This window comes from Zonotrichia albicollis, chromosome Z (genome assembly GCF_047830755.1).
Source record: "Zonotrichia albicollis isolate bZonAlb1 chromosome Z, bZonAlb1.hap1, whole genome shotgun sequence".
Lineage (NCBI taxonomy): Eukaryota > Metazoa > Chordata > Aves > Passeriformes > Passerellidae > Zonotrichia > Zonotrichia albicollis.
In genome coordinates, this window is record NC_133860.1 from 74,959,026 (window position 1) to 74,983,133 (window position 24,108).

The window sequence follows — 24,108 nt, forward strand, 5'->3', positions numbered from 1 at the left end:
AGGGATGGGAACTAAAGAGAAAAGGTTTACAGGACTTCCTGGATAGTATGGTTTACTTATTTCTTATTATTTTTGCCATCTTCCTGGTCTTGTGGCTGCCCAAGGTGCTGCCAGCTCAGGACAGGAGGGTCCCTGCCTGCCCTGCAGCTCCCTCCTCCCCCTCTCTTGGGGTGTTTAGAGATTATCTTCCTGTGACATTGAGGCAGAGCTGGGTTCCAGGGCTAAATGTGGTGGGATCTGAGGAACTGTGTGATTGTTTTGGTGCTTTGGTGGGCTTTGCACTCAGACGTGTGCCCACTGGCGGAGAGATTGGTCATTTGGATGAAGGCTTCGAGTCCCATGTTTGTTGCATGTGTTTGCATCCCACCCTGGATCTCCAAGATGTGTGCTTGTCCCAGAGGTGCTGTGCTGCTTTCTGTGTGAGGCCTTGTCCATTAGTCCTGCTGGCACACATCTGTCCTTTCTCACCTGTCATCTCATCTGGCTCACCTCTGGGGAGGGCACAACAGAGTCCTCCCTTGCCTTGCCTGCCCTGCTGGCAGTGACTCAGCCCTAGGGGGGGCTCGGTGCCCTCAGCGCACACTGGCTCTGACTTGGGGCTCAGCAGAGGTTTTGCACCTCTTGGATTCTGGTTGTCTTGGTGCCTGTGTGCTCCCTCCTCAGAGGAGAGGAGTCTTGGGTCAAGAACAATGCATATCAGTGTGCGTGGTGAGACTGAGCAGCAGAGACACTGGGAGCTGCACCATGCCATGCTGATGCCAAGGAGACTGTCCCTGCCCAGCTTCTGGAGCAGCTCTCACCACCTCAGTGTCATCACATTTTAATTTGAGAATATTGAGGGGTGGGAAAAAGAATTAATATTCTGGTATTCAGGTACAAATAAATAATTTTAAGTTAATGTGGAATGGTGCATGGAAACTGTATTTCCCTCTAATTTTTAGCTGAGGCATCAGTATCGATCTAGCCAGCAGTCAAGAAAAATTTTATTTTAGACAGTCAGGTATGGGGCATAAAGTGTAGTTCACTGTTAATTTTTTTGCTTTTTCTTCCCATATGTTGTTATGTGTAACTTTCTAACCTAATAATCTTTAATTCTTTGACATTTTGTAGTGACAAAATACTTTGTAAATATCTCAGAATATTTTCATGAAGTTAGTGTTCCAGTTTTAATGTTACCATTTGCACAGACTGTTTGACTTCTTGTTTCTGCCTTAACTCACTGTTAGTCTGAATGGTGTGTCTGCTTGTACATGAGTGGGCTCAGTTTAAGGCTGGGGAAAGCTTTATATTCATTGTGACTTTTTAATTCTTTGTCGATGCACTCTTCTGCCACTTATTGTGCATAATAATGTCAGCAGCATTGTGCCAACAAATTTATGCATTCATCACAGCATTGCTGTTATTCATATATTCAATACCTCATTTTCTTTTTCCATCATGCCTTCACAATTTCTAACACATCTATTTTGTTTTCCTTATACTTTCTTCGCTACATGAAAATTGGTATCATCATCTGAAATCTGGTTTCTTACAGCAAATTTTTAACCTTTGAGCTTTACTGTTTAGTTCAGCTTGCACTGTATGCTTAAATCTGCTTGACTAGTCATGAGCATTTGTAATGTATGCTTGTATTGTCAAGCACTGGTTCTGAAGCAACTTGATATTTTGATATCCAACTTTAGATTATGCTTGGGATATCTCTTGCTCTTCCTCTCTCTCCCTTCTCACCCTGCCTTCCCTGAGGTGGAATTTATTTTCTAACCAGCTTTTTTGGAGCCCAAGATGTCACTTTTAAAAGAGTTTAACAAATCTGTCTGCAGTCTTGCTTGAGCTTTTAAAACATAAGAGGTAGCTTTGAGATCAGGGAGTCGTCATTAAATCTGACTGACTGTTACTGCTCTTTTAACATTTGAAAATAATTTGTGTATTTCTTCTCCTGCAAGAGAATTCAGATGTCATATTGAGAATATATGGCAGAACCATCCAGAAATTGCAAGAATGTACGTGTAAAGACTAATTGTTATTCAGAGGTTTTCACAAACACTGCCTATACCGTCATTTTAGTGAACATTTAGAGATTTGGAGACTAGAGTTTTTTATCAATATCAAGAGCATCTATTTGCAGTAACCCTTTAATAGTCAGAAAGTATTTCATCTGATGCAAAGCAGGCCTTCTACATGATCATTTTTAGTAAGGGCCATGTAACTAAAAATGGTTATTATAATTTTGTTGATCTATTCACACAGCTGCATCAGAAGAGTGCTAATCTCCTGTGTGTTAGACAGCATTATGTGTATATAAGGTCATGCATTCCTCCAATGCTCGAAACTTCCAGGACAATCGATGCACATGTTCTTGAAATAAGGATAAAGTATCCAAAATTATCTTTTGACCACAAAATTTATGTTCAGCTCTAGAATTGTCAGTTTTCTGAGGACAGTCATGTGTCAACGCTTTCTTACCCAGTCAACAGCGAAGACTCAGAAAGTCTTAACATCACAGTTTAAGATTATCACAGTCCTTGATGATTGCATGAGTACTGCATGTTGTTGGCTGTGTTTCTGCTTATCCTTTCACATATCTAGGTACTGCAGTAATATTAATAATTTAGTGGAAAATCTGATTAAGAATAGGATTAGGAGATCCAGGGATATATGTGCAGTATTGGTCTAGCTCAATGCAACTGTTGAAAACAGGTGATGTATCTTACAAACATACTGAAGCTGTTTACCCACCTGCTTCATGGCTCCTTCAGAAGCAATCTGACTGAATCAGTTCAAAGGTCACTTTTTGCAGATCCCTCACCAAATACCCTCAATAGAAATAAGTGTCATACAAAGAAATGCAGTCTTGTTTAAAAAATGCTAAACAAGGCATCAGTAACTGGTCTGTTTTCATAGCAACTGTAATTTTATTTTACGGTTTGTAGAGAAATTGTTAGTGCAGCCTGCAGAGAATCCAGGTTGTTCAACATATTCTGTAGTAATACTGAAGGTATACTAGTTAAGTGACAAAATGTCATCATGGCAGTAAGTAATTGAAAGTGGTAGTGATAACCCAGTGGGGAGTTCTATAAGGAGTGTGAATTTCAGTAACTGGACATTAATACAGTACAGATACAGTACAGGAAATTCACTGTAGATAAATGTTAATGAAAGCATATTAAAAAACTTTTTTTTTTTTTTTTTTTTTTTTTTTACAACTGGGCAATTTACTCGTCAGCAATGTGATTTTGGGATTATAATTATAAATTTGATGCAAAATTTAGTGCCCAAGAGCTAGATGCACATCTGCTTACTTGAATGCACACATGCTGTTCCTTTCAGGCCCAGAAGCCTCCTATTAAAAAAAGGGCACAAAAATTCACAGACAACTAGAGGAAAACTCAGGCCTCTAACTACATTATCTGTGTACATTTTGGACTTTTCATATAGAGAAGACAACATTTCAAATCCTGAACCAGATTTGGAATTGTTAAATTGTCATGCACTTCGGCAATACCACTGATGATAAGATTTTTCCTGCATTGAAATCTTTGCACAAAATACACCTTGAATGCTTCTTGTTGTAATACAAATTGAAAAACTGTTGGTGCAGTACAGAAGTTCTTTTAATTGTTAATTGGAACTGGGATTCCAATTTGCTGAGCTTCTGTTTAGTAGTAGTAATCAAATATGATGACTGGTTAACTTTATGCAAGACTTTCTCTTAATGTGCAGTCTTTGTAGATTTAATTCCATCCCATGTAAGGTAATGCCTATAAAACCCCCCAAAAAATGGCTTGGCAAGCTTCTTAATGGGGCTCACAGTTTTTCATGTACTCAGAGTTAGATGCATAGGAGAAATGCTAACAAGATATCCTCAAGCAGTCAAACAGTAAAAAAAGCTTTAATGGCAGCTTCAGAAAAGCAGAGAATGCTGGCAAAAGTTTAAAGCAACATACAATCAACATAAAACACTTCACAAAGCATTAACTTGGTGCCCCATTCAATTTAACAGGCTCCAAGCCCATCCTATTTTAAGTTTCTCAAAACTCCAGGAAGAGGAAATTAGAAAAAGAAAGACAGAAAAGCTGTAGAAAAGAGCATACACTTCTGGTCATGGTGTTCAGCTGATAGGAAGTCCAGCAGGAAATAGAGCCAAGACCTGTGCTTGCTTTGTGTCCTGGTGTTCTGGTTTGACATTGGCACAAGGCCAAATGCCCGCATGAAAATACACCTTCTCTGGTGTCTGCTGTGAGATTTTGACCAGGAATAAATGAAGCAAGCTCTCACTTGAAAAAGAAGAAAAGTTTATTAACTAAACTACAAAAACAATTGCTAAACTACACACAAAAGGAAGAAAAAGGAAAAAAAAGAAAAACACAAGGAAAATGAAACCTCACAAAAACACTCTCCTCCTCCTCCTCCTCCTCCCCCCCAAATTCCCAATACAATACAATCCAAAATCAATTCTGGGTCCAGCACCACCCTTTCGAATGCTCAACTTCAGTTCCTCGAGAGGAGAGGGAGTCCTTCCATGTGTCGTGGTGGCCTTTTCCGTCCTCATTCCGGTGCTCTCACCACCGGACCAGAATCAGGGCTGCTTCCAGGGTTGTCCTTTTAAGGAGGCTGTGTCCAGTTCCAGAAAAGCTCAATCTCTCACCTCTGGGACATCTGTCCCCCCCATATTTTATATACCCCCTGGGGCCGAGAGGTACCCACACTGAATCTTCTTTGGCTCTGGGACATTTCTCCCCCTGGACTCAGTCTCTGTATTCCAGGGAAACATAGCTCTGTCCATGGCTACACAAAAGAGTCCAGCATAAAATGCCACTCCCTCTTCTCCATCTTTCTAACATCTCTCACTCTCTCTCTCTCTGGTCCAGATCTTCATTACTCGCTCATTTCCTTCATCCTCCTCCACTCTTATCTCTCGTCTAGGAAGGGTTAGTGTTCTGTGAAATTTTCATTGTCCAAAGAAAGGGTTAAAAACTCCTCGAAGCAGCTGGACTCCTGGCTGCACCCCCCCCACCATCTCCTCAGCCGGGCTGCCTGCTGCCAGCACATGTTTACTGCTTTCAAGGTAACGGCACACAAACACCAGCTGCACTTTCTCTGTCTGTCTCCAAGGTGGGGGGGAGAACAGGCTGCCCATTGCTTCCCGGGTTCTTTACTTCTTCCTTCCACCCTTGGGGGGAGGGGGGCCAGGCCTACCTCTCCCGGGCCGGGCCGCATGGCTTTTCCCCTCCCCCAGCCCAGCCTGCAACTGGGCCGGGGGAGAGACTCAACTCCTCCACCGCCGGAAATCCAAAGAGGAATTGCCAGGGGGAGAGCCCTGCTTTTACCCTGTGTTCTCGGAGGTGGATCCCAGTGCCCAGTGGTTGGGCCAGATGGCAGTATTCAAATCTGAACACTCATTGGCCCCATCCACACAGCATCCCAGAAATCCTGTTTCTGGGTCAAACCATGACACCTGGCTAAGCTACCCTTTGCCTTTCCTGTGCCCTTTCCCCAGGTGGGACTTCCCTCATCTGGTCACTCTGGGGCAAGACTGGGGCTCCAGGGTCAGGTGTGGAGTATTGCCTGTGATGTGCCAAGGAGTGCTGGCCACTGTAGGGCTGGGACACAGGCCCAGAGCAGGGTGTGCAGTGCAAGGCATCGTCTCATCAAAGGCAAGGCCCAGCCCAGGATGCGCCTTTTTGCTCCATGCGCCCAAAATGTTCCAGCCAGCAATCCGCCCAGTCTCTTGGATACCCTCTCCTGTATTTGTTTGTACCTGAATTCGTTGCAGCTCACCTTACTAGCTTTTTACTGCCTTGGCAATTAGTTCAGAGTCTTCTGTAGTGTATACAAAAAATTTCTTTTGCAAATTGTAGAACTGTAGAATGGTTTGGGTTGGAAGAGACTTTAAAAATCCATCATCGTCTAGTTCCAACCCTTCCTACAGTGAGGGAACTACATCAGTAGACAGGCTACAGGAAAGGGCTACAGGTGTCATCCATCTGGATGCCTGTAGAGCTTTTGACAGGGTCCCCCACAATTTCCTTTTCTCTAAATTGGAGAGAGATGGATTGGATAGGTAGACTGTTAGGTGGATGAGGAAGCAGGTGAACAGTCACATCCAGAGGGTAGTGGTTTAGTGAGGGTCAGGGGCTCAGTGTTCCAGTAGGAATCAGTGGCAAGTGGTACCCTCAGCGGTCTCTACTGGAAGCAGTGTTATTTAGTGTGTTCAGTAATGACACAGACAAAGGGATGAAGTGCAACCACAGCAGATTTGCAGATGACTACAAGCTGTGTGGTAGGATGACACTCCTGAAGGATGGGGTATAATTCAGAGGCATCTGAATGAGCTCAAGAAGTGGGCCTGTGGAAGCCTCATGAGGTTCAACAAGGCCAGGTGGAGGGGTCTGGACTAAATTACCCTTGAAAAGTCCCTTCCAATTAAACTATTTTATGATTCTGTGAAAATAAATAAATAAATAAATAAATAAATAAATAAATAAATAAACTGGGATTTTTATGTCTTCCTATGTATGATGGGCTTTCAGCTCAGGTATCCTAGCCAAATTTTGCCCAAAGTAGTTAAACATTTTCTTAAATTCAGTTTTCCCCATTTTTCCTATTGAATTTAGGTATTCTTCATTATACAGTTTGATTGTCTTGAAAAGAACTAGAAAAAATGTGATCTGCTTGTAGGTAAGGTAAATGCTACCATATGCTTTCTTTCTTAAATATTTTTTTAAGCTGTTTGCTCATATTTATATGAGATCCTAGGAATCCTGCGGTAAAATGAATCATCATAAAGCTGTTAAAATAGGTTGCACATTTGCTCCCTATTACAGGTAAACATAATGGTTTTGAGGCAAGACCCTCAGGATGATTTATGAACTTGTTTGTGGTAATAAACTACAAAGTTTCAAGGTACTACACAAATGTTCTTACTCAGCACTGCATTTGTCAAAGGGTCATTCCTGCTGAGTTTATTTACTCCCTTCTGTCTGACCTTTTTGTGACATTCTCTCCCTGTGCATAGGATGGGTACAGTCTGCTAAACATAACTCTGTTTGCAAACAATATAATCAGGTTGTCAAGAACACTTACTGTTAAATTAAAATACCATAGTACTACAAAAAAATCCTTCAAAATGCTTCACTGTCTTCAATACAAAGGGAAGGTGTACAAAAGGTGTTAATGATGACAAGAAACTGTGTTGTTTCACCTCATAAACTGATTAATTAAAAGGAATGATACCACTTTATAGTTGATGTGCTGTCTTTTGAAAAGGCTCTATAAATTTGAAATGTCAAGGTTATATGCTGTCTAGAACTCCAGTCAATGGAAGAGAACTTCAGCAATTTGTCAGGCAGAGGGAGCTTTTCTTATTCTCAGCTTCTGAGAAACATGGCCCAAATCTGTTACAGTTTGGAAGATGTGATTAAATATTTAGTAAACACTTAGGCATTTCTGTTTCTTTTCAATTGTTCACTGACCATCATGTAATATGCCTGAGTAGCTGTCAACACAAACTGGTCCTTGAGCTTCCAGAGGTTTGATCTTTCACCAAAGTCAGTCACATCAACATCTGTTTAAAGAATTCTTGCCAACTTACCTTGTTGCTCTTGTCAAAACTTCATGTTGTGCAAAGTGAGTAGCACTTACTGGATTGTGTTTGTGTGGCCTCTGCGGGGTAAGCGTGGATTCACAGGTATGGGATGTAAAAGTGGTCTGAGCATAAATCCTGTCAAACAGCTTGCTTGAAACTCTGTCATCATAGGGATTCTTTGGGAGAGCATTCTTAACCCTCTTCTGTAGGAATCAGTGAAAAGATGTGCCAGCTAGTCTCAGGACTTCACTGAGCACTAAGAAAGAAAGAAAAGAGCTGCTCACGGAGTATGGAAAGCAAGGGACAAACTCTTGCCACTCCTTTTATTTAAAAGAAAAGACATTAAAAAACGTCCTTCCTCTATGGGTCAACCTGCTTTTCAGTGGCACCACTGAAGTTACTAGGTAGAAGAGTCCCTGAAGGGTTAAATGCTAGACAGGAAGTCATAAAATGCCACCTGGTTTAAAGCAAATTACATGGTAGATATGATGAAATGCTAAAGTGTCAAAAGGTGTAGGACACTGAATTGTAGTTGGCTGTAGGGTCTTCTGCCAGCAATTCAACTTGCAGCAATACCAGAACTATGAATACAAAATTAATGCGTAACTTAATTTGCTCAGCTATGCACTATGCATAGCTGTGCAAATGCTGAATTTAATTTCTTTATTTTTCCGTTAATGACGGGTAAAGTCATGAATGAGTTGGTGAAGAAACTGTAATGTTTTGAGGTTCATTGAATAGTTATATCATATTATTTAACAGTAAGTGGGGTTTGTCATCTAGTCCTCTGGTATATTCAGATAAGAAAACTTTATTTGTGAATTTGCCATTTTCAAGCCTAGAGGAATAAGGAATGAATAGCATTTTGTTTCTGATAACATGTTCAAAAATCAGAGGAATTTCGTTGATGGAGCAAGCAGTTACTCTAAAGTGTACTCGGCCATTTACATAAATTCTTTCCAGAGAAAGTTAAAATTTCCTTCTAATGTAGTTAGTGCTCACAGATACAAGTGTAATAGAGTTTATGTTGTATAGCAAACTGTCCAACACCTTGACAGTGGATTACAATTAATGTAAAAGTAGAAATATAAAACCATTTGTTCATCTTCACACAGAAAACACCCAGAATAGAAGTAAAAGCAAAATATCAAGTCACTATTGTCATCTGGCTGTATCTTAATTGACTCTTATTCTGATTGCTCTCTGAATTTTTTATAAAATCTCCCATTCAATGAGCTCAGGAGATGTAGAGAAGAATACTTTTTCTCATTTCCACAGTTATGAGGCTTCAGTAAGTGATTTTATGAGGGCTAAATAATAAATAGTGCCAAGTAGTAAATGAGTTTTTTTACAGTCCCCTTTTATCTTTATGCTTTTTTTCACTCTATTTTTATTTGTTGCAGTTTACAATTTGCATGAGAGAAATTCAATACTAAATTTTGCCATAGAACCTAAATAAAAGAACAATGCCCAATTTAATTCTGCAAGGGAAAGAAGTATGATCATGAATAAAAAGTGCAGGTGGGCAGGAGACAAATTAGAAGCCAAGGCAACAAAGACCAGCCACAATGGTTGCAGCAGGGAAAACTGCAGCAAGGCTGGTCCTGGAAAGTATGGATTCAACCATCCATCCATACTCATGGAAGAAAAACAGTGCCCTTTCACTGACTTGTTCCAAACACGTCTTACTTATCTGTGTATGACGCTATTGTGTACTAATAGTGATTTTACTAATAATCCCACAGGGTAGCCTAGTTGTCCTTAGAGTGGAGGAGGCCCTGTGAGCCTTGGTAGTAAATTTTTGTTTATGCATTATATTGGTTTTTTTCCAACTGTGCAATTTTTGCTGTAGCAAGAAAACTTGTTTTCATTAAGTAAGTAGTTCATAACCTATCCTGTGTATAATGACTTGTAAGATAAACATAATCATTAACAGCTGTTACATATTGTGAAATGTTTGGTGTGTTAATTTTGTAGCTGCTGTCTTATTACTACCAAAACATAAAAAACAAAATTGAACTCAAGACAACAAAATGTTTTATGCTAGGACTGTTAGAAATTGTTGTTTAAGAAAACTGAGATCAAAGAGACAGAACTGGGAATTATTTTGGGTCAGGATTATAGGCTTAGTTGAGATATGATGCTGAGCAATCAACAGTATTCAGTCCATATGACATTTAGGTTAATTTGAATGACATTGGTCATTGACATTTTTCTGGTAAGTTTGTATTTATTACCTCTCAATACAGTGACATTTTCTTTGTGACTGAAAGATGTGAGATGATTTACCAGATGTCAGATGTGTATGCTTCTTTATTCTTGGCGTTTTGTTTCACTGTGGGGAATGATGGTTGGGAGCAAAATTAAGCCAAGAAGGGGAAACATTGCATCTGAGAACCATTTATTGGTAATGAGAAAGCAAGATAAAAAGGAGTTACTCTACCAAAGAGGGCTAGAGAAGACAGAGCAAGAGGAAGAAAAATGGGATAGAGGGAGAACAGAGGGAAAGAGAGAGCATTACCACTGGAGGTCAGGGAGTGCTGTCTGTGTCCATGGGGCACGGGCTGTGGACGGCTACTGTGACGATGGGCACAGACACAAGGGGAGGGGTGCTCACAAGGGAGAAGGTCCAGAAATCTGGACAGAGTCACGGTGCGGATCACGGCTGTGGGCAGGCTCGGAGGCGGGCTGGGTTGGACACAGGTGGCTCAGGCAGGGACACAGAGGTGAAGCAGGTGGGGCACTGGTCAGGGCACAGGGCAGGGCAGATGCAAAGGCGAGCAAGAGCCAGCGAGGACAGGAGAGCGAAAAGGCTGGGGCCGACAGGAGAGCGAAAAGGCTGGGGCCAGGGCAAAAGTGTAAGGCTCAAAAAGCCTCAACTCAAAAGCAAGTTTTGACAAGCAAGTCTCAAAAAAGCCCCTTGAATCACCAAGCCTCAAAAGCAAAAGGACAGCCTGAAGCCAAAAGCCCACACTCAAAAATCGTGTTTGAAAAGCCCCCCAGGAGTCAAAAAGTAAAGAACAGAACGGTCCCCCAGAGTTTCTTGTGTAGTTACTTTTTATGCCCTGGCTCCTCCCAAAGTCCCCCTGCTGACAGGAGACCATTGGCCCAATGTGCCAGGGCAGTCCATTGGCAGAGACCTTTTGGCACTGACTGGAGAGTGTCTGTGGGGTGCAGTGTCTGTGGTGTCCCCTGCGGACTGCCTGCACCCTGTGAGATGTGAAATGGTGGCCTAGCAGAGACCCCGCAGTGTTCGGTTTTCGGCTGTTTGAAGGGCCTGGAAAGGCCCGGAGTGGCCTTGGGGCAGCCCGCGAATCAAAGGACGAGAAGAGGCTTCAGTTCTTCTTTCGGTTTTTATGTTTATTAATTGTTTATCTAAAAGATTTTCTTTCGGCCCGACAGAGGTCTGCTCAACAGTCAGCCATGAGCACACTGTGTCCGCCCTCCGGACAGTCACCTATCTTTATACCCATGGTTACGTGTACAATATTTATCATTTTTCCCCAATACCATTTATTCTTATTGCCCGGTGCACTTTTAGTAATGACCAATCCAAAAGTGCCACCATCACCAAAGAAGATGGAGGAGAAGAAGAAGAAGAAGAAGGACAGGCCACGCCCCAGTTCCTCCATCTTACTTCTCTAAACCCCCCTGTACAGAAATCCTAAACCCTGTGTCTCACTCTCTAATTAACTAATCCCTTCACCATTCACCCCGGTGAAGTCCTCCTATCCTCATACAGGTGTCGTCTCCTGTGTAGAGTCAAAGTCCAGCCACCAGACACTTCTGGCAACATTCCAGGACTCCCGAGCCCCCCAAGGGTGGTCTCGGTGGCTTGGCACCTCAGGACTGAGGTGCTGAGATCCCACATCTCCCCCTTCTGTTTGCACCAAGAAAACCTCTTTTACAATCCGATTCATGGCACACGGGACAAGGATGAGGACTAGGAGAACTATTAAAACATAAAATCCTACCCTTAAAATTCCTCTCCAAATGGGAGAGATGTCAAAGAAATCTACCAGCTGATCAATCCATGATCCTTTGTTAGTTTTCTTTGTAATAGGTAAATTTACCCCATTGCCTATTGCAACGAATGAAAAGGATGATGCACATAAGCATCATGAAACTCATGACCTCACTTTTGTGCAAAACCCTTGTTATGTTTTTCATTCAAGACCCTAAAGAGAAAAACCCCCCAGAGTCTTTCGTTCCTCTTATTTCTCTTCTGAGTCGTCCTTTGCAGTCTGAGTCCTGACTTTTGTCTGAGTATTCGTCTCTTCTTATATATTGTTGAGAAAAATCGCTGCATTGTTGCAGACTTGTTACGAAATAACACTGTGGCTCCGCCGAACCGATCCGGCATGTCATGCACTTCGGTCATTCCCCCACGAGGTGGCGCTGTCACCGGCCTCCCTGGCTGGGATGATGTCATGAACACAACTGCCTCCTTGTTCAGCCGATTGTCGCTGTTTGCAAGCTCGCTTGAGACCGGGGCTACCTGGCTTTTGATTCAACTGACAATAGGGTTAGAACACACACACCTCCCCAGGAGGGAAGAGGCTTGGACTCCGAGGGTTTTAACCAAAGGCACCAAGTCTGGAGAGGGCCCCTCCTCGCCCGAGACGTCACCGGGGGTCTGGCCCGCCCTCGCCCGCGCTCTATTCTCTGCGCATGCGTGCTTTCCGAGCCGCTCCCTGTCTCTCCCGAGGTAATTTCTCCCTCTCCCTTTTGTTCCAGCCCTGAGATTTCCCCCCCTTGGTCTGCCCCTGACTCTGTCTCCTCCTCCTCCGATGCTGTGTCTGCTCCTCCGCTCGTCAGTGTGTGCAGCCCCCCTCCCGCCGGCACCCGCGCCCGCCGCGATTCGGGTCGATCTGCGCACCGGGTTTTTGCGTCACAACCGTGCGCCTCCTACGTCTCTTCATGGCAGCTTTCTGGGGCTGCGCAAATCCCCCAATTTCGCTGCCTGTGTCAGACACCCCGGCGTTGGTATGTGACTTCCCCCCTGGGTTTTTGCGAGTTTCGCCCGCCGTGCGCGTTTCTGCATCCCTGCCGGCCGGGACCGCCGCCGCCCCCGGCCCTGAGCTAAGCAAAGCCGCACCTGAACATGTGTCTCTTGTTTTCTCTTCACCCGCGCTCCCCGCCTGCTCCGCCGCTGCCTGGCCGCGCTGCTCCGCCGCTGCCGCGCCGTGAGAAAGCGCCCCCCCCGATCCCTTCTCTCCCCCCTGCTCCCCCCCTTCTGCTCCTGAGTCCTCCATGCTCTCTGGAGTTTCAGGACGCTTTAGGGGTTTTCTGGGGTTTCTGGGTTTTGGGACCGGGTGTTTTAATAATATTCCTTGCTCTTTTTCTCCAAGAGCATTTCCCTCCTGGCCTTTTAAGGCCAGAGCTAATTTTTTCGCGGAGCTTTGCTCCCCCCTCTTTCTGAGGGTCCTCCAGATGTCTGCTGCATCTGTTGCTTCTCCTGGCAAAACCCCACTTCGAATAGCAGGCACGTTTCTGCCAGTGGGTAGTTTAGCCTTGCCCATAGCAATAATTGTTTTAATTCTTTCTTTGGAATTCCTTCTGTGTATGCTTGTGTCACGCCTTGTAAGGCGGACAAAATTTCCCGTTGTTCCTGGGAAAGTGTGCCCCCCATGTTCTTATTTCTGGGCCTTCTTACCAAATCTATCGTCAGGGCAGTCCGGAGGTCTCAGTCTCTGTCCAGCAGATCACGAGAGGTGGTCCCAGGGTGCCTTTCTGGTTCCGGTCCGGGCTGTTCTGCTACGAATTGTCTTCAGCAGAAGCTGAGAGATGGAATTCTCAGTGACTGCTGTTTTTTGCAGACTCTGTTGGCTGTTTCTTTTTTCCTTTTCTTCTCTTTTTTTTTTTTTTCTTTTCAGGCTTCTTTCCTCAGGAGTTATCAGTGCTCTCCTGGGACCTCATCTAAGATCGGAGCTGTTCCCTTCGGTCTTCTGCTCTTCAGGGCTTTGAGGCTGCCCCCCCGAAAGGTTTTGTGGTGGTTCGTGCTCACCCAGTGGAAGCCAGTTGTCCGGTTTACGGCTGTTTGAAGGGCCTGGAAAGGCCCGGAGTGGCCTTGGGGCAGCCCGCGTGTCAAAAGACGAGAAGAGGCTTCAGTTCTTCTTTCGGTCTTTATGTTTATTAATTGTTTATCTAAAAGATTTTCTTTCGGCCCGACAGAGGTCTGCTCAGCAGTCAGCCATGAGCACACTGTGTCCGCCCTCCGGACAGTCACCTATCTTTATACCCATGGTTACGTGTACAATATTTATCATTTTTCCCCAATACCATTTATTCTTATTGCCCGGTGCACTTTTAGTAATGACCAATCCAAAAGTGCCACCATCACCAAAGAAGATGGAGGAGAAGAAGAAGAAGAAGAAGAAGAAGGACAGGACACGCCCCAATTCCTCCATCTTACTTCTCTAAACCCCCCTGTACAGAAATCCTAAACCCTGTGTCTCACTCTCTAATTAACTAATCCCTTCACCATTCACCCCGGTGAAGTCCTCCTACCCTCATACAGGTGTCGTCTCCTGTGTAGGATCAAAGTCCAGCCACCAGACACTTCTGGCAACATTCCAGGACTCCCGAGCCCCCCAAGGGTGGTCTCGGTGGCTTGGCACCTCAGGACTGAGGTGCTGAGATCCCACACCCCAGCGATAAGACTTTCCTCCATCTTCTCCTAGCTGCCTCCTGGACATGTGCAGCCTCTCTCCCACATGCCTCTGACAGCCATTGTTGAGGCATAACAAAACTGAACTGATTCCTCACACTTGGGCAGAAGCTTTTTTTTTTCCTTTTCTCTCATAATTGTTGTCAAACCCTTCGACAGATGTCTGAATATCCAGGTGCTAGAGCAATTCAGGAGCATTTGCAAAGTTTGTACCGTTATACCCGTGCAGATATTCTCATGGGATAAGAACATTTTGTAAAAGGTAAACTGGAAATATATTTAATTTTGATTGAATTTGTTTTCCAATAGCTAGATTAATTGAAGATTTTTTTATTCTTTTACTCTTTTCTTTCATATTCCCTTCTGCCCTTGCCAAAATTATTCTCAGGAGCTTCTTCTGCTGCTTTTCCTCTGTCCAAGGAAGTGCCTACTGCTCTTCCCATACAGTAAGAAAACAAGAAATTACACAAAGCAAAAATAATTGGTAGGTTCCAAAGAACAGTATCATTGCATTGATGCTACATTTTGACACTGAGGTATTTAATTTTCATTTTCAATTTTCTGATATTTTCAGGTAATTATAGTTAAATGGCTGTAACAAAACAAGTAATTAATTTTTCTTTCTTGATTTCATGACCCCATTCTCAGCATCTCTGCGTTCATACTCTGCACACTGAATTTACTTGCCATACTTTCCTCTTTTATTAATTATTAAAAGAATAGTGCTGCATAAAATATTGAACTGTTGGCTGACATTAATTTTTTAAATGTAAGCAGAGCAAGAGAGATATTACCAGAAATAATTTCTAGATTTTTTCTTTTGCGAATACAAAAAAATACAATGCCTGGAAGTTAACTGGAAATGCATAGTCATTTTATGAAGTGGCATGAATAGCCTATATGACATGTAGTTAAATATAATTATTTTTCCATAACTTAATGGCAGTAATAAATTATTTATTTCTTTAGTTATAGGTCAAATTGTGCAATTACAAAAACTGAGACCATAATCAGATGGTATTTCAATTATTTTTTAGAGAATATATAGTCCAGATATTCCTAGGTCAGTCCTATCTTCTCTAATGTCTTACCTGTGAATATTTTCCTTTCCTTACACTTTTACTATCTGTTAGCTCTTAGTTTTTTTGACATTTTTATCTGCCTCATGCGGTGTTCTTTTACAGGAGATAAAACTGTTCTTTTTGGGTTAGAGCTGCAGCTTATGTGCACTTGGACTTTATTTCAGTTACTTGTTTTAACTGAAGGCCAATCCATTTAGCTTCCTTTAAGGATAGCAAGGCCTCCTGGTTGGTGGTGTTTTTTTGTTTCTTGCCTTTTTTGGGGGGGTTGGGGGTGGTTTTTTTGGTTTGTTTTTTTTTTTTTTTTTCCTTTGGGTTTTTTTTCTTCTTGTACTTGTAAATATTCATACAAGAATCGAATGGGATTATGCATGTCCCTCAGGGCTGATACTGGGGCTGATGCTGTTCAACACGTTTGCTGGTGACAGGGACAGTGGCATCGAGAGCACCCTCAGCAAGCTCCCTGATGACGCCGTGCTGTGTGGGGCAGGGACATGCCCGGGGCAAGGGATGCCAGCCACAGGGACCTTGGACAGGCTTGGAAAGCGGGACTGTGGGAACATCAAGAAGTTCAATAGAGTGCAAGTGACACCCTGGTCATGGCAATCCCAGGCACTCCCACAGGGCAGGAAGAGAAGAGATTGGGAGCAGCCCTGTGGGGCAGGACTTGGTGGGGATGGCAGATGGAAAACTCCACACGGGCCAGCAGCGTGTGCTCACAGCCCACAAAGCCAGACGTGCCCTGGGCTGTGCCAAAAGCAGCGTGGCCAGCAGGGCGAGGGAGGGGATTCTGCCCCTCTGCTCTGCTCTGCTCTGCTCTGCTCTGCTCTGGTGGGACCCCACTGCAGGGCTGTGTCCAGTTCTGGTGTCCCCAACACAAGGAGGACATGGAACTGTAGGAGCAAGTGCAGAGGAGGAACATGAAGTCAATAAGCAGACTGGTGCACATCCCCTACAATGCCAGGCTGAGACAGTTGGGAATGTCCAGCCTGGAGAAGGGAAGGTTGTGTGGAGACCTCATGGCAGCCTTGCAGGATGTGAAGGGGCCTGCAGGGAAGCTGGAGAGGGACCCTTCATCAGGGACTGTAATGACAGGACAAGGAGTAATGGCTACAACTCATTCTTAGGCAACCTGTTCGAGTGTCTCACCACCTTTGCAGTAAAAGTTTCTTCCCAATATCTAACGTGAATTTCCCTCTTTCACTGTACCCATAACTCCTTGTCCTTTCATTACTCTTGTCTCCAATTTGGAGGCAAGGATGTCCCGTGAAACAGTGTCCAAAGCTTTGCATAAGTACAGGTAGACAGTGCCAATTGCTCTGCCCTTATCCACCAGTGCTCCCTTATTCACCAGCAGCTCCATCACAGAAGACAAGATTTCCCCTCTGTAAAGCCATGCTGCCTCTCTCCAGTCACCTCTTTGTTTTCCATGTGTCTTAGCATGGTTTCCAGGAGAATCTGCTTCATAAGCTTGCCTGGGAGATGAGACTTCTCTGTAGATCCCTAGATCTTCTGCTTTCCATTTGCAAAAATGGAGTTTATGTTTCCCTTTTCCAGTCATCAAAGTCTTTAAAGTCATGCCCTCATGGATTGAGTGTTTTGTGACAGGTATCTACTTTTTCAGGCTGTCCATTTGTGACAGTTGCATGGCAGTTATTCCCTCCAGTATTTTAGAAAGAGAGTGCTCTTAAGATGTCACTTTAAATTAAAGCCAAGGTTTTGAACAAGATAATTTATTTATATTCTTGATTTAAATTTCAGTAGCCTGCTGAGACTAAATTTACTCAGCCTGTCTTCTCCAGCACAAAGTTAATTTTACTAACTGCATGAAATGTCTGTAAGATACGGAAAACTGTTTTGGCTTACAGGTAAAAGGTGCTTGTGCAAGCTAGATACTGAATGAAAGATCTTACCCTGCCTGTCACCCATCTTCTGTCTGAGGTTGTTTTTGCAGTAGCTTCCAGAGAATGCTCTTACTGCCTTAAGCACCTTGAAAGCAATTTTTTCTTAGGTTCTAGAAGGATGGGCAAGATAGCAAGAGGTGATTGTACTCTTTCTGAGGTTTTTTTTGGTGCCTTTTGAGTTAGTTTAAAGGAATGGCTAATTTTTTTTCTGAAAGGTATTTATTAATATGACCAGTAACTAGTGCCTATGTTAAGCAGGAGGACAGATGGTACTTTCTTCCTTCATTCTTGAAAAGTTAAGCAAATTAATTCCCAAGCTGACATTCAGATTTTCAAAAGACACTATCAACATAAAGAGGAAGGGATCTTAAGTATTAAGATTTTTATAGAAGCCACAGAAAAATATATTATACTTCTGCCTTTTTGAGATGCCTGTAGAACAGGCAAGAATTGTTTAGTGTACCCTGTGAGATAGATGTACTAACTTTTTTGAATTCTTGGTGATGCATTATTTTCCAAGTATAATTTTGCATAATGTTGGGTTCTCTTGGAGAGTAAAGCTGGTGAGAATAAAGCTGGTAAGGGCAGTGATGAAGAAATTAACACAGAAAAGATAGAAAGATACTGATATTAAGGAGAGGACTTAAAGCTTTCTGCTAGACTTCCAGTTCTATTATTTAAAATAAAAGCAGAAATCAGTTTCCTGTTTTTACTGACATAAATTTTTAAAACTTCAAACAGCAGGTCTTTGACCCCATCAAGGCAACACTTTTGCTCCTATCAATTTTGAACAGCTGAAGAAGATCAGCTGGGTCTTTAGTTGCCTGGAGCATGTTCAAGGAAGGCTCAGGAAGAAAAACTCTGCCCGCAAGAAACACTGAAGGGTCACAATTTTTTCTGTGGTTCAAATCCTTTGTAAATGCTCAAAGGCTGTAGCATTTGCTGAGGGAATGGTGCATTGCCAGATAAGCCAGTGTTAAGTTAATGTAACAGTTTGTGAGATTTGCTGAAATTCAGGCTTTTGAAGCAGGAGTCTTCAGTTACAGATAGAAATGAAACTTTATTTTATGTGTTGCTTCCTACTTCTGATGGCTTGGAAATTAAGTCCCCAAACTGCTTTGCACTTACAGAGAACAGATACACTAATTTCAGTGTCTTGGCTGAATTCCAGTGAGTAATTGCATTCGGATTATCTAAATTTCTCTCTAGTTTGAGTTGGTTGAGATAGTCTCCATCTTCTTTCTTTTTATTTTTGTGAGCAATATTAAACGGGCTGCTGTTTTTTCAACTTGTCATTTCTGTATTTGGATAGAAATTGATATTATTCCAAAGTGTGTATATGATTTCCAAATTACTTTGAAGCAAAACCAAACAAGTTGTATTGTGGTATCTGTAATTTTATGGAGAAGCGCTTCTAAAATGTCATAATTGTTATTTTGAAATGTACTTAAACAGGGTATTTTTGTATACTCATTTTGAACTGAGATTTTGAAGTCTGGTGTAGGAGGCAGATAGTCTGATGTGGTTTAAGTTAACTGTATGAATATTTTTGTAAATTCAAACTAAATCTGTTCAGCTGGATTTGGGATACACAGGTGACAGATAAAGAATTAATGCACATAGATAATGCAGAAACTTGGATGAGATTGTTGCAATACCATATCTGAAGCTATTAACTGCACAAAAGGCAGTGTAAGTTTAGACCTCTTGGGGAAAAATGAAATAAGTCATCTTCCTACCCGATCAAGTCTGAAGACAAGTAAATATTTCATATGTCTAGGCATTTTTTCCACGAAGATATCTTCCTGTGTCTGAAATATTTAGTAACTATGCTAATTTGTTTTGATTTCTGTATTGTTTCTGCTTTGTTTTACCATTCAGTTTATGCTCTGAGCGGGTGGAGTATTGTATGTTTTATTGGTTCAGTAAATGTATCTAGTTTCAGATGGGAGCTTTGATGAGTCTGCCCAATTTGCAGTAGACAAAGACTACCCTGACTGTATTTCAGGTGACTAGGGATGATTTATTTAGATTGTGCAGCTTTAAAGAGTAGGGTAAAATGCATGCTGAAAGAAGCCTAAGAGACAAACTGTAGCTGGCAGTTGTCTTGATCACGTATTCTTCCTCTGATCTCCGCCACTCTCTATGGTATTTTAATCTTATCCCAAGGAATATGTAATTTTTCAGAAAAATGGCTGGGAACGCTTGTTTCCATCCTTTCTCTTTCTACTCATGAAAGAAGAAACTTAGTTGCTGCTGCTGTTGCTAGAAAGTTGCCCTTTTGTACCTTGCCAGTTGTTTGAGAGCTGCCCTTATGCACGTTTTGGCTCCATGGTTGTGTGGCAGTGTGCAGGCCTCTTTTCTTTATAGAAGTTGTCTTGCAATCATTGATAGGTTTTCTTTTTCTGGAATGTTGATTATTTCAAGTGTTTTTCAGCATGAAACCCAAGGAATGAAGTATAGAAAGCAGCAGACAGAACTATTCCTAACTTGAAGGAAAAAAGGCCTCATGGCGCTGTCCAAGGAGGGGGAAGCCAGTGGGCCTGCAGGTGCTCCATCAGGTGGTTTTAGTCTCTGGAGAGATACTCGATGAAGAATGTACCTCTCAGCTGTTGAGAAAAAGTGTGAATATATGTCTGCTTTGCTGCTCAAGACATGTCTTGGAGAAGTGATGGACTGAGTTCACTCTGTTTTTTGATACCTAGGTAGAAGTTTCTAAGTAGGGACCCCTTCTTCCAGCATAGTTTTCTGTATACTTCAAATAACTAGGCTTCCTATGCTGTTGTGGTGAAGACATGGTCACAGAGAGAAGGCATAAAACCAAAGAAAACCTTGAGGAATAACAAATGAAAATACTATCTTCTTTTTCTTTTCATCACCTACACTGATGTCTACATTTTTTTTCTTCTGAAGTAATTTTATTCTTTTCTGTTTTTTCCATGCCAAATTGAAGAAGATAGGCAAGAAAAGATTAATTTTTCTGAATTTTCCTATATTTGAGTAAATTGACTTTTTATAGCTAACTTGCTTATCCTTTCCAAAATGCCTTTTGCTCTTTTCTTGTTTCGTTTTTTTATTTTACTATTTTTAATTTCATTTAAATTGGGACAAGTAAGGCAGTGGAATTTCATCGTACTTATTTATGTCTCTTCAGCAGTCTGGAATTTTTCCTTTTATAAATAGAATACCTTGAACTTTAAGGCATGAGTAATTGCTTGTAAGAGAGATGAAGGAAAATAAAATATTTCAAATAAAAGGAAAAATGAGAAAAGTGGAGGAGGAAAGTATTGAATAAAGTGAGGAATGGTGGAAGACTTCTGGCAGGCAAAATGGGAACAATATTATGGCCATGGGGGATCACTTACTCATTTTTTCAAGGAGCAGAAAAATAAAAGACAATTCATAGGATGAGTTTAAAAAAAAGAAAATTAACTTACTCTTTTATAATGATGTGTCTGGGTTTTTTGTATTGCACTACAATGTTGTTGGAAAAAGAACTGAATTTTTGGTTAAGAATATTGACAATATTGCTAAAACATTATTTGTTTTGCAAATTGCATTTTAGATATATGTGGAGATGGAAATCTTAGGAATACAGGAATAATATCTGAATTTTCACACAGAGTCAAGGAGTGTAAATTGGGTGTTGTTTCAACCACTGTTTAAAAACTTGGTAAAAGCTTTTGGAGCTGTTGGTTGAATTAAATTTCCTTTTCTTAAAATCCTATAATTTTCAAGATAGTCTAAAGTGTTTATCACTTCAGGCAGAGCCAGTAAATTATTTTCAGACATGATTCCGAATAGTTCTAATCAATCTAATAAACCTAATTCGGTGTGTGAATAAATAGTTTCTAGAAGTCTGAGATTCAGAACTTTGACAAATAATATTTTGCCAATATATAAAATGTTAATGACTATATGCCCATTGTAGCTTGCATGTTTGTGTGTGTTTAGAGTAATAAAAAAACCATAAGTGAATAAATCTATTTTTGTTATAGCATATATATACAGCAACTGATTTCAGTTGCCGAAATTTCACTTAGTCTTTCTCTAACAAAAAATTGTATTTCCTTTGCACATTCATACAGTTACAGTTTTGCAGTTTTTATTTGTGATGGTGGCTCACATGTATTACACTGAACAGTAGCATGGCAATGGCATTTGGAAGACCAAAATGAAAAAAGAAAAGAAGATGAGTGAACACAGAGGGAAAGGGGATGTATTTTGCTCGGTATAGAGAATAGGTATCTCACGTGTTATCCTGGCCTGTTTATTTTACTAGAGTTTGCTATTTTTCAGGTGCAGTTAAAACCCAGTATTTCAAGTCAATATGTAATTCGTACACAACCAACAAACACCTGTTTGTCTACTCTTGAATGTGCAGCTGTTGCTCTTTCCATCATGGAAAAAAATAAGAGTATACAAGAGGTATGTAAACTTAAATACCTGAGTTTTTCTTTTATGAATGGTACAGGGGCAACAAAGGTACTTAGCTATTAATGTAGAACTTGACAGTTAAAATCTTAATGACATTTGTAATAGTTTTGTTGCATAGCAAACTAAAACAAGAATGCAGCAACGGATACCATTTTTCATTTATTAACCCTGGAGCGTTCAAATTACTGTGACTCTTTCACGTTGTGCTCCAACAGCGAACACAACAAAGTGATCTTTAACTCTGAAAAACCTAATTCATTTTGTGACAGGAGATAAGGTATGTTACTGCATGGAAAGAGGTAAATTGTTTTCTCCAAAAACTAGACAGCAGAGATGATCTGAATACCCTCTTACAGCTATCTTGAAGATTAAATGCTTTTTTAAGCCAGGTCCTCTGATCTCCTGCATTCCTCAGTCATGGAATGTAACCCACTGGGTTATGTCTGCTTACCAGCTGGCTCACAGCTCTTACATGTCACTGGAGGAATTTGGGGCTTAATAGTTCTTGAGTTTAAGTTATCCCAGGTCAGAGAATACTAATTGGACATTAGTCTTTCCTTGTAAAGTGTGATCCCACTAGCCTGTGATGGAAGAGGTCATTAAGAAAATGTCCTTCTTAATCTTTTGTTGCTGACATTAGTAATATCAATTTAATAAGCCCTCTGAAAAACACCTACAAGTACTTTTACACCACTGACCCAAGTCTGCAATTCAACTGTGTGCCCAGAATTCAGTAGTGAATGATCTGTGAAAAAAGATTTAAAGCCCATCCGCGTACCCCCTACATGCTAGTCTTCACCCTGGAATGCTCATACTGCTCTCCATCAGCTAGCTAATATTTTCGTATATTAGCTATGAAGCATTTACCTACTAAAAAAGGTGGCGAGGTCAAAAATTGCTCCTGCAGCTGGGATAACATATAGTATGCCATCTCTGTGTCTGCCTCTGTGACACTAGACTCACCGTAACATTAAATTAATTGGATATAAAACCCAGATTTGGACGAAGTGTATGGACACACAAGAGAGTAAGGCTCAGAAATTGGAACTCCAAGTAAAGATGGTTTTCAAGAACTTGTGTATGTTTGTGGGGTTTCATATTTACCTTTCCTTTGTTGTGCTAGGACAACATATTTTTCCTTCACTAGAACTTCTGTCTTACAGTGAATGCTTAGTTAATGTCTTTAGTTACCAATCTTATATTCTGATTCACCCCTACCACTGAGAATTGGCCCAGCCTACTTTTCAAAGACAAAATTTCTGTTTTCTCTAAGCATTGCAGTAGCCAAGAGCTACATTGTCCGGTTTATCTCGGCTGTTTGAGGGGCCTGGAAAAGGCCCGGGGCGGCCTTGGGGCAGCCCGCGTATCGAAGGACGAGAAGAGGCTTCAGTTCTTCTATCTGGTTTTATGTTTATTAATTGTTTATCTAAAAGATGTTCTTTCAGCCACCAGAGATCTGTTCAGCAGTCAGCCATGGGCACACTGTCTCGTCCCCCGGACCGCCACGTATCTTTATACCCCTTGTTACGTATACAATATTTATCATTTTTCCCCAATACCATCTATTCTTATAACTTGGTGTACTCTCAGTAATAACCAATCCAAAGGTGCCACCGTGGCCAAAGAAGATGGAGGAGAAGAGGAAGAAGAAGAAGGACAGGACACACCCCAATTCCTCCATCTTACTCCTCTAAACCCCCCTGTACATAAATCCTAAACCCTGTATCTCACCCTCTAATTAACTAATCCCTTCACCATTCACCCCGGTGAAGCCCTCATCCTTGTCGTCTCCTGTGTAGGACCAAAGTCCAGCCACCAGACACTTCTGGCAACATTCCAGGACTCCCGAGCCCCCCAAGGTGGTCTCGGAGGCTCAGCATCTCAGGACTGAGATCTTGAGATCCGACACTACATTAATGCATTTTTTATACCATCTCTGAACTGAGTGCTATTCCCAGCATATGAGATAGTGAACTGAAGTTGAGAGCCATGGAAATTAAAACCCTGCTGGTTTGGTAACCAGTATGTCACTTAATTTTCCTGTCTGCTCTTAAGAGTCATATTTTTCTCAGTAGAATCTCAGCACCTGCTGACTGCAGTTACACATGTGATTGCTTTACACCTTTACATCCGCACATGGGGCCCCCCTGACTTAGGCAGGCAACCAGAAAATGAAGAGTCTACAGTTAGGGACCACTTGAGGTACATTTGGTTTGTGTGGCTTCATTAATCCTATGCAATACCTCTGGGCAGAAGCAGGGACACAGTTGTGTCTCCAGGATTGCAGTCCAGGTACCTTGATTGTGAGTCCCTCCTCTCTTCCTAAAACCCTGCCTCAAGAGATTTTTGTGCAAGCGCAAGCAGCTTAGTTATTGTGCCTTATTTTATTGCAGCTTGTTGACCGAGCCACAGTAATTGATTGTAGTCCATTGC

At 41.8% G+C, this 24,108-nt stretch overlaps 1 protein-coding gene across 1 annotated transcript in view; it reads left to right on the forward strand.

Moving 5' to 3' along the window:
* The window catches only part of DTWD2 (DTW motif tRNA-uridine aminocarboxypropyltransferase 2), a 71,995-nt gene that overhangs the window by 42,967 nt on the left and 4,920 nt on the right, over positions 1 to 24,108 (forward strand). The window contains exon 5 of the mRNA XM_074532421.1: positions 21,538 to 21,666. Within this exon, the coding sequence (XP_074388522.1) occupies positions 21,538 to 21,666 (129 nt within the window). The remainder of the gene's footprint in view (positions 1 to 21,537; positions 21,667 to 24,108) is intronic.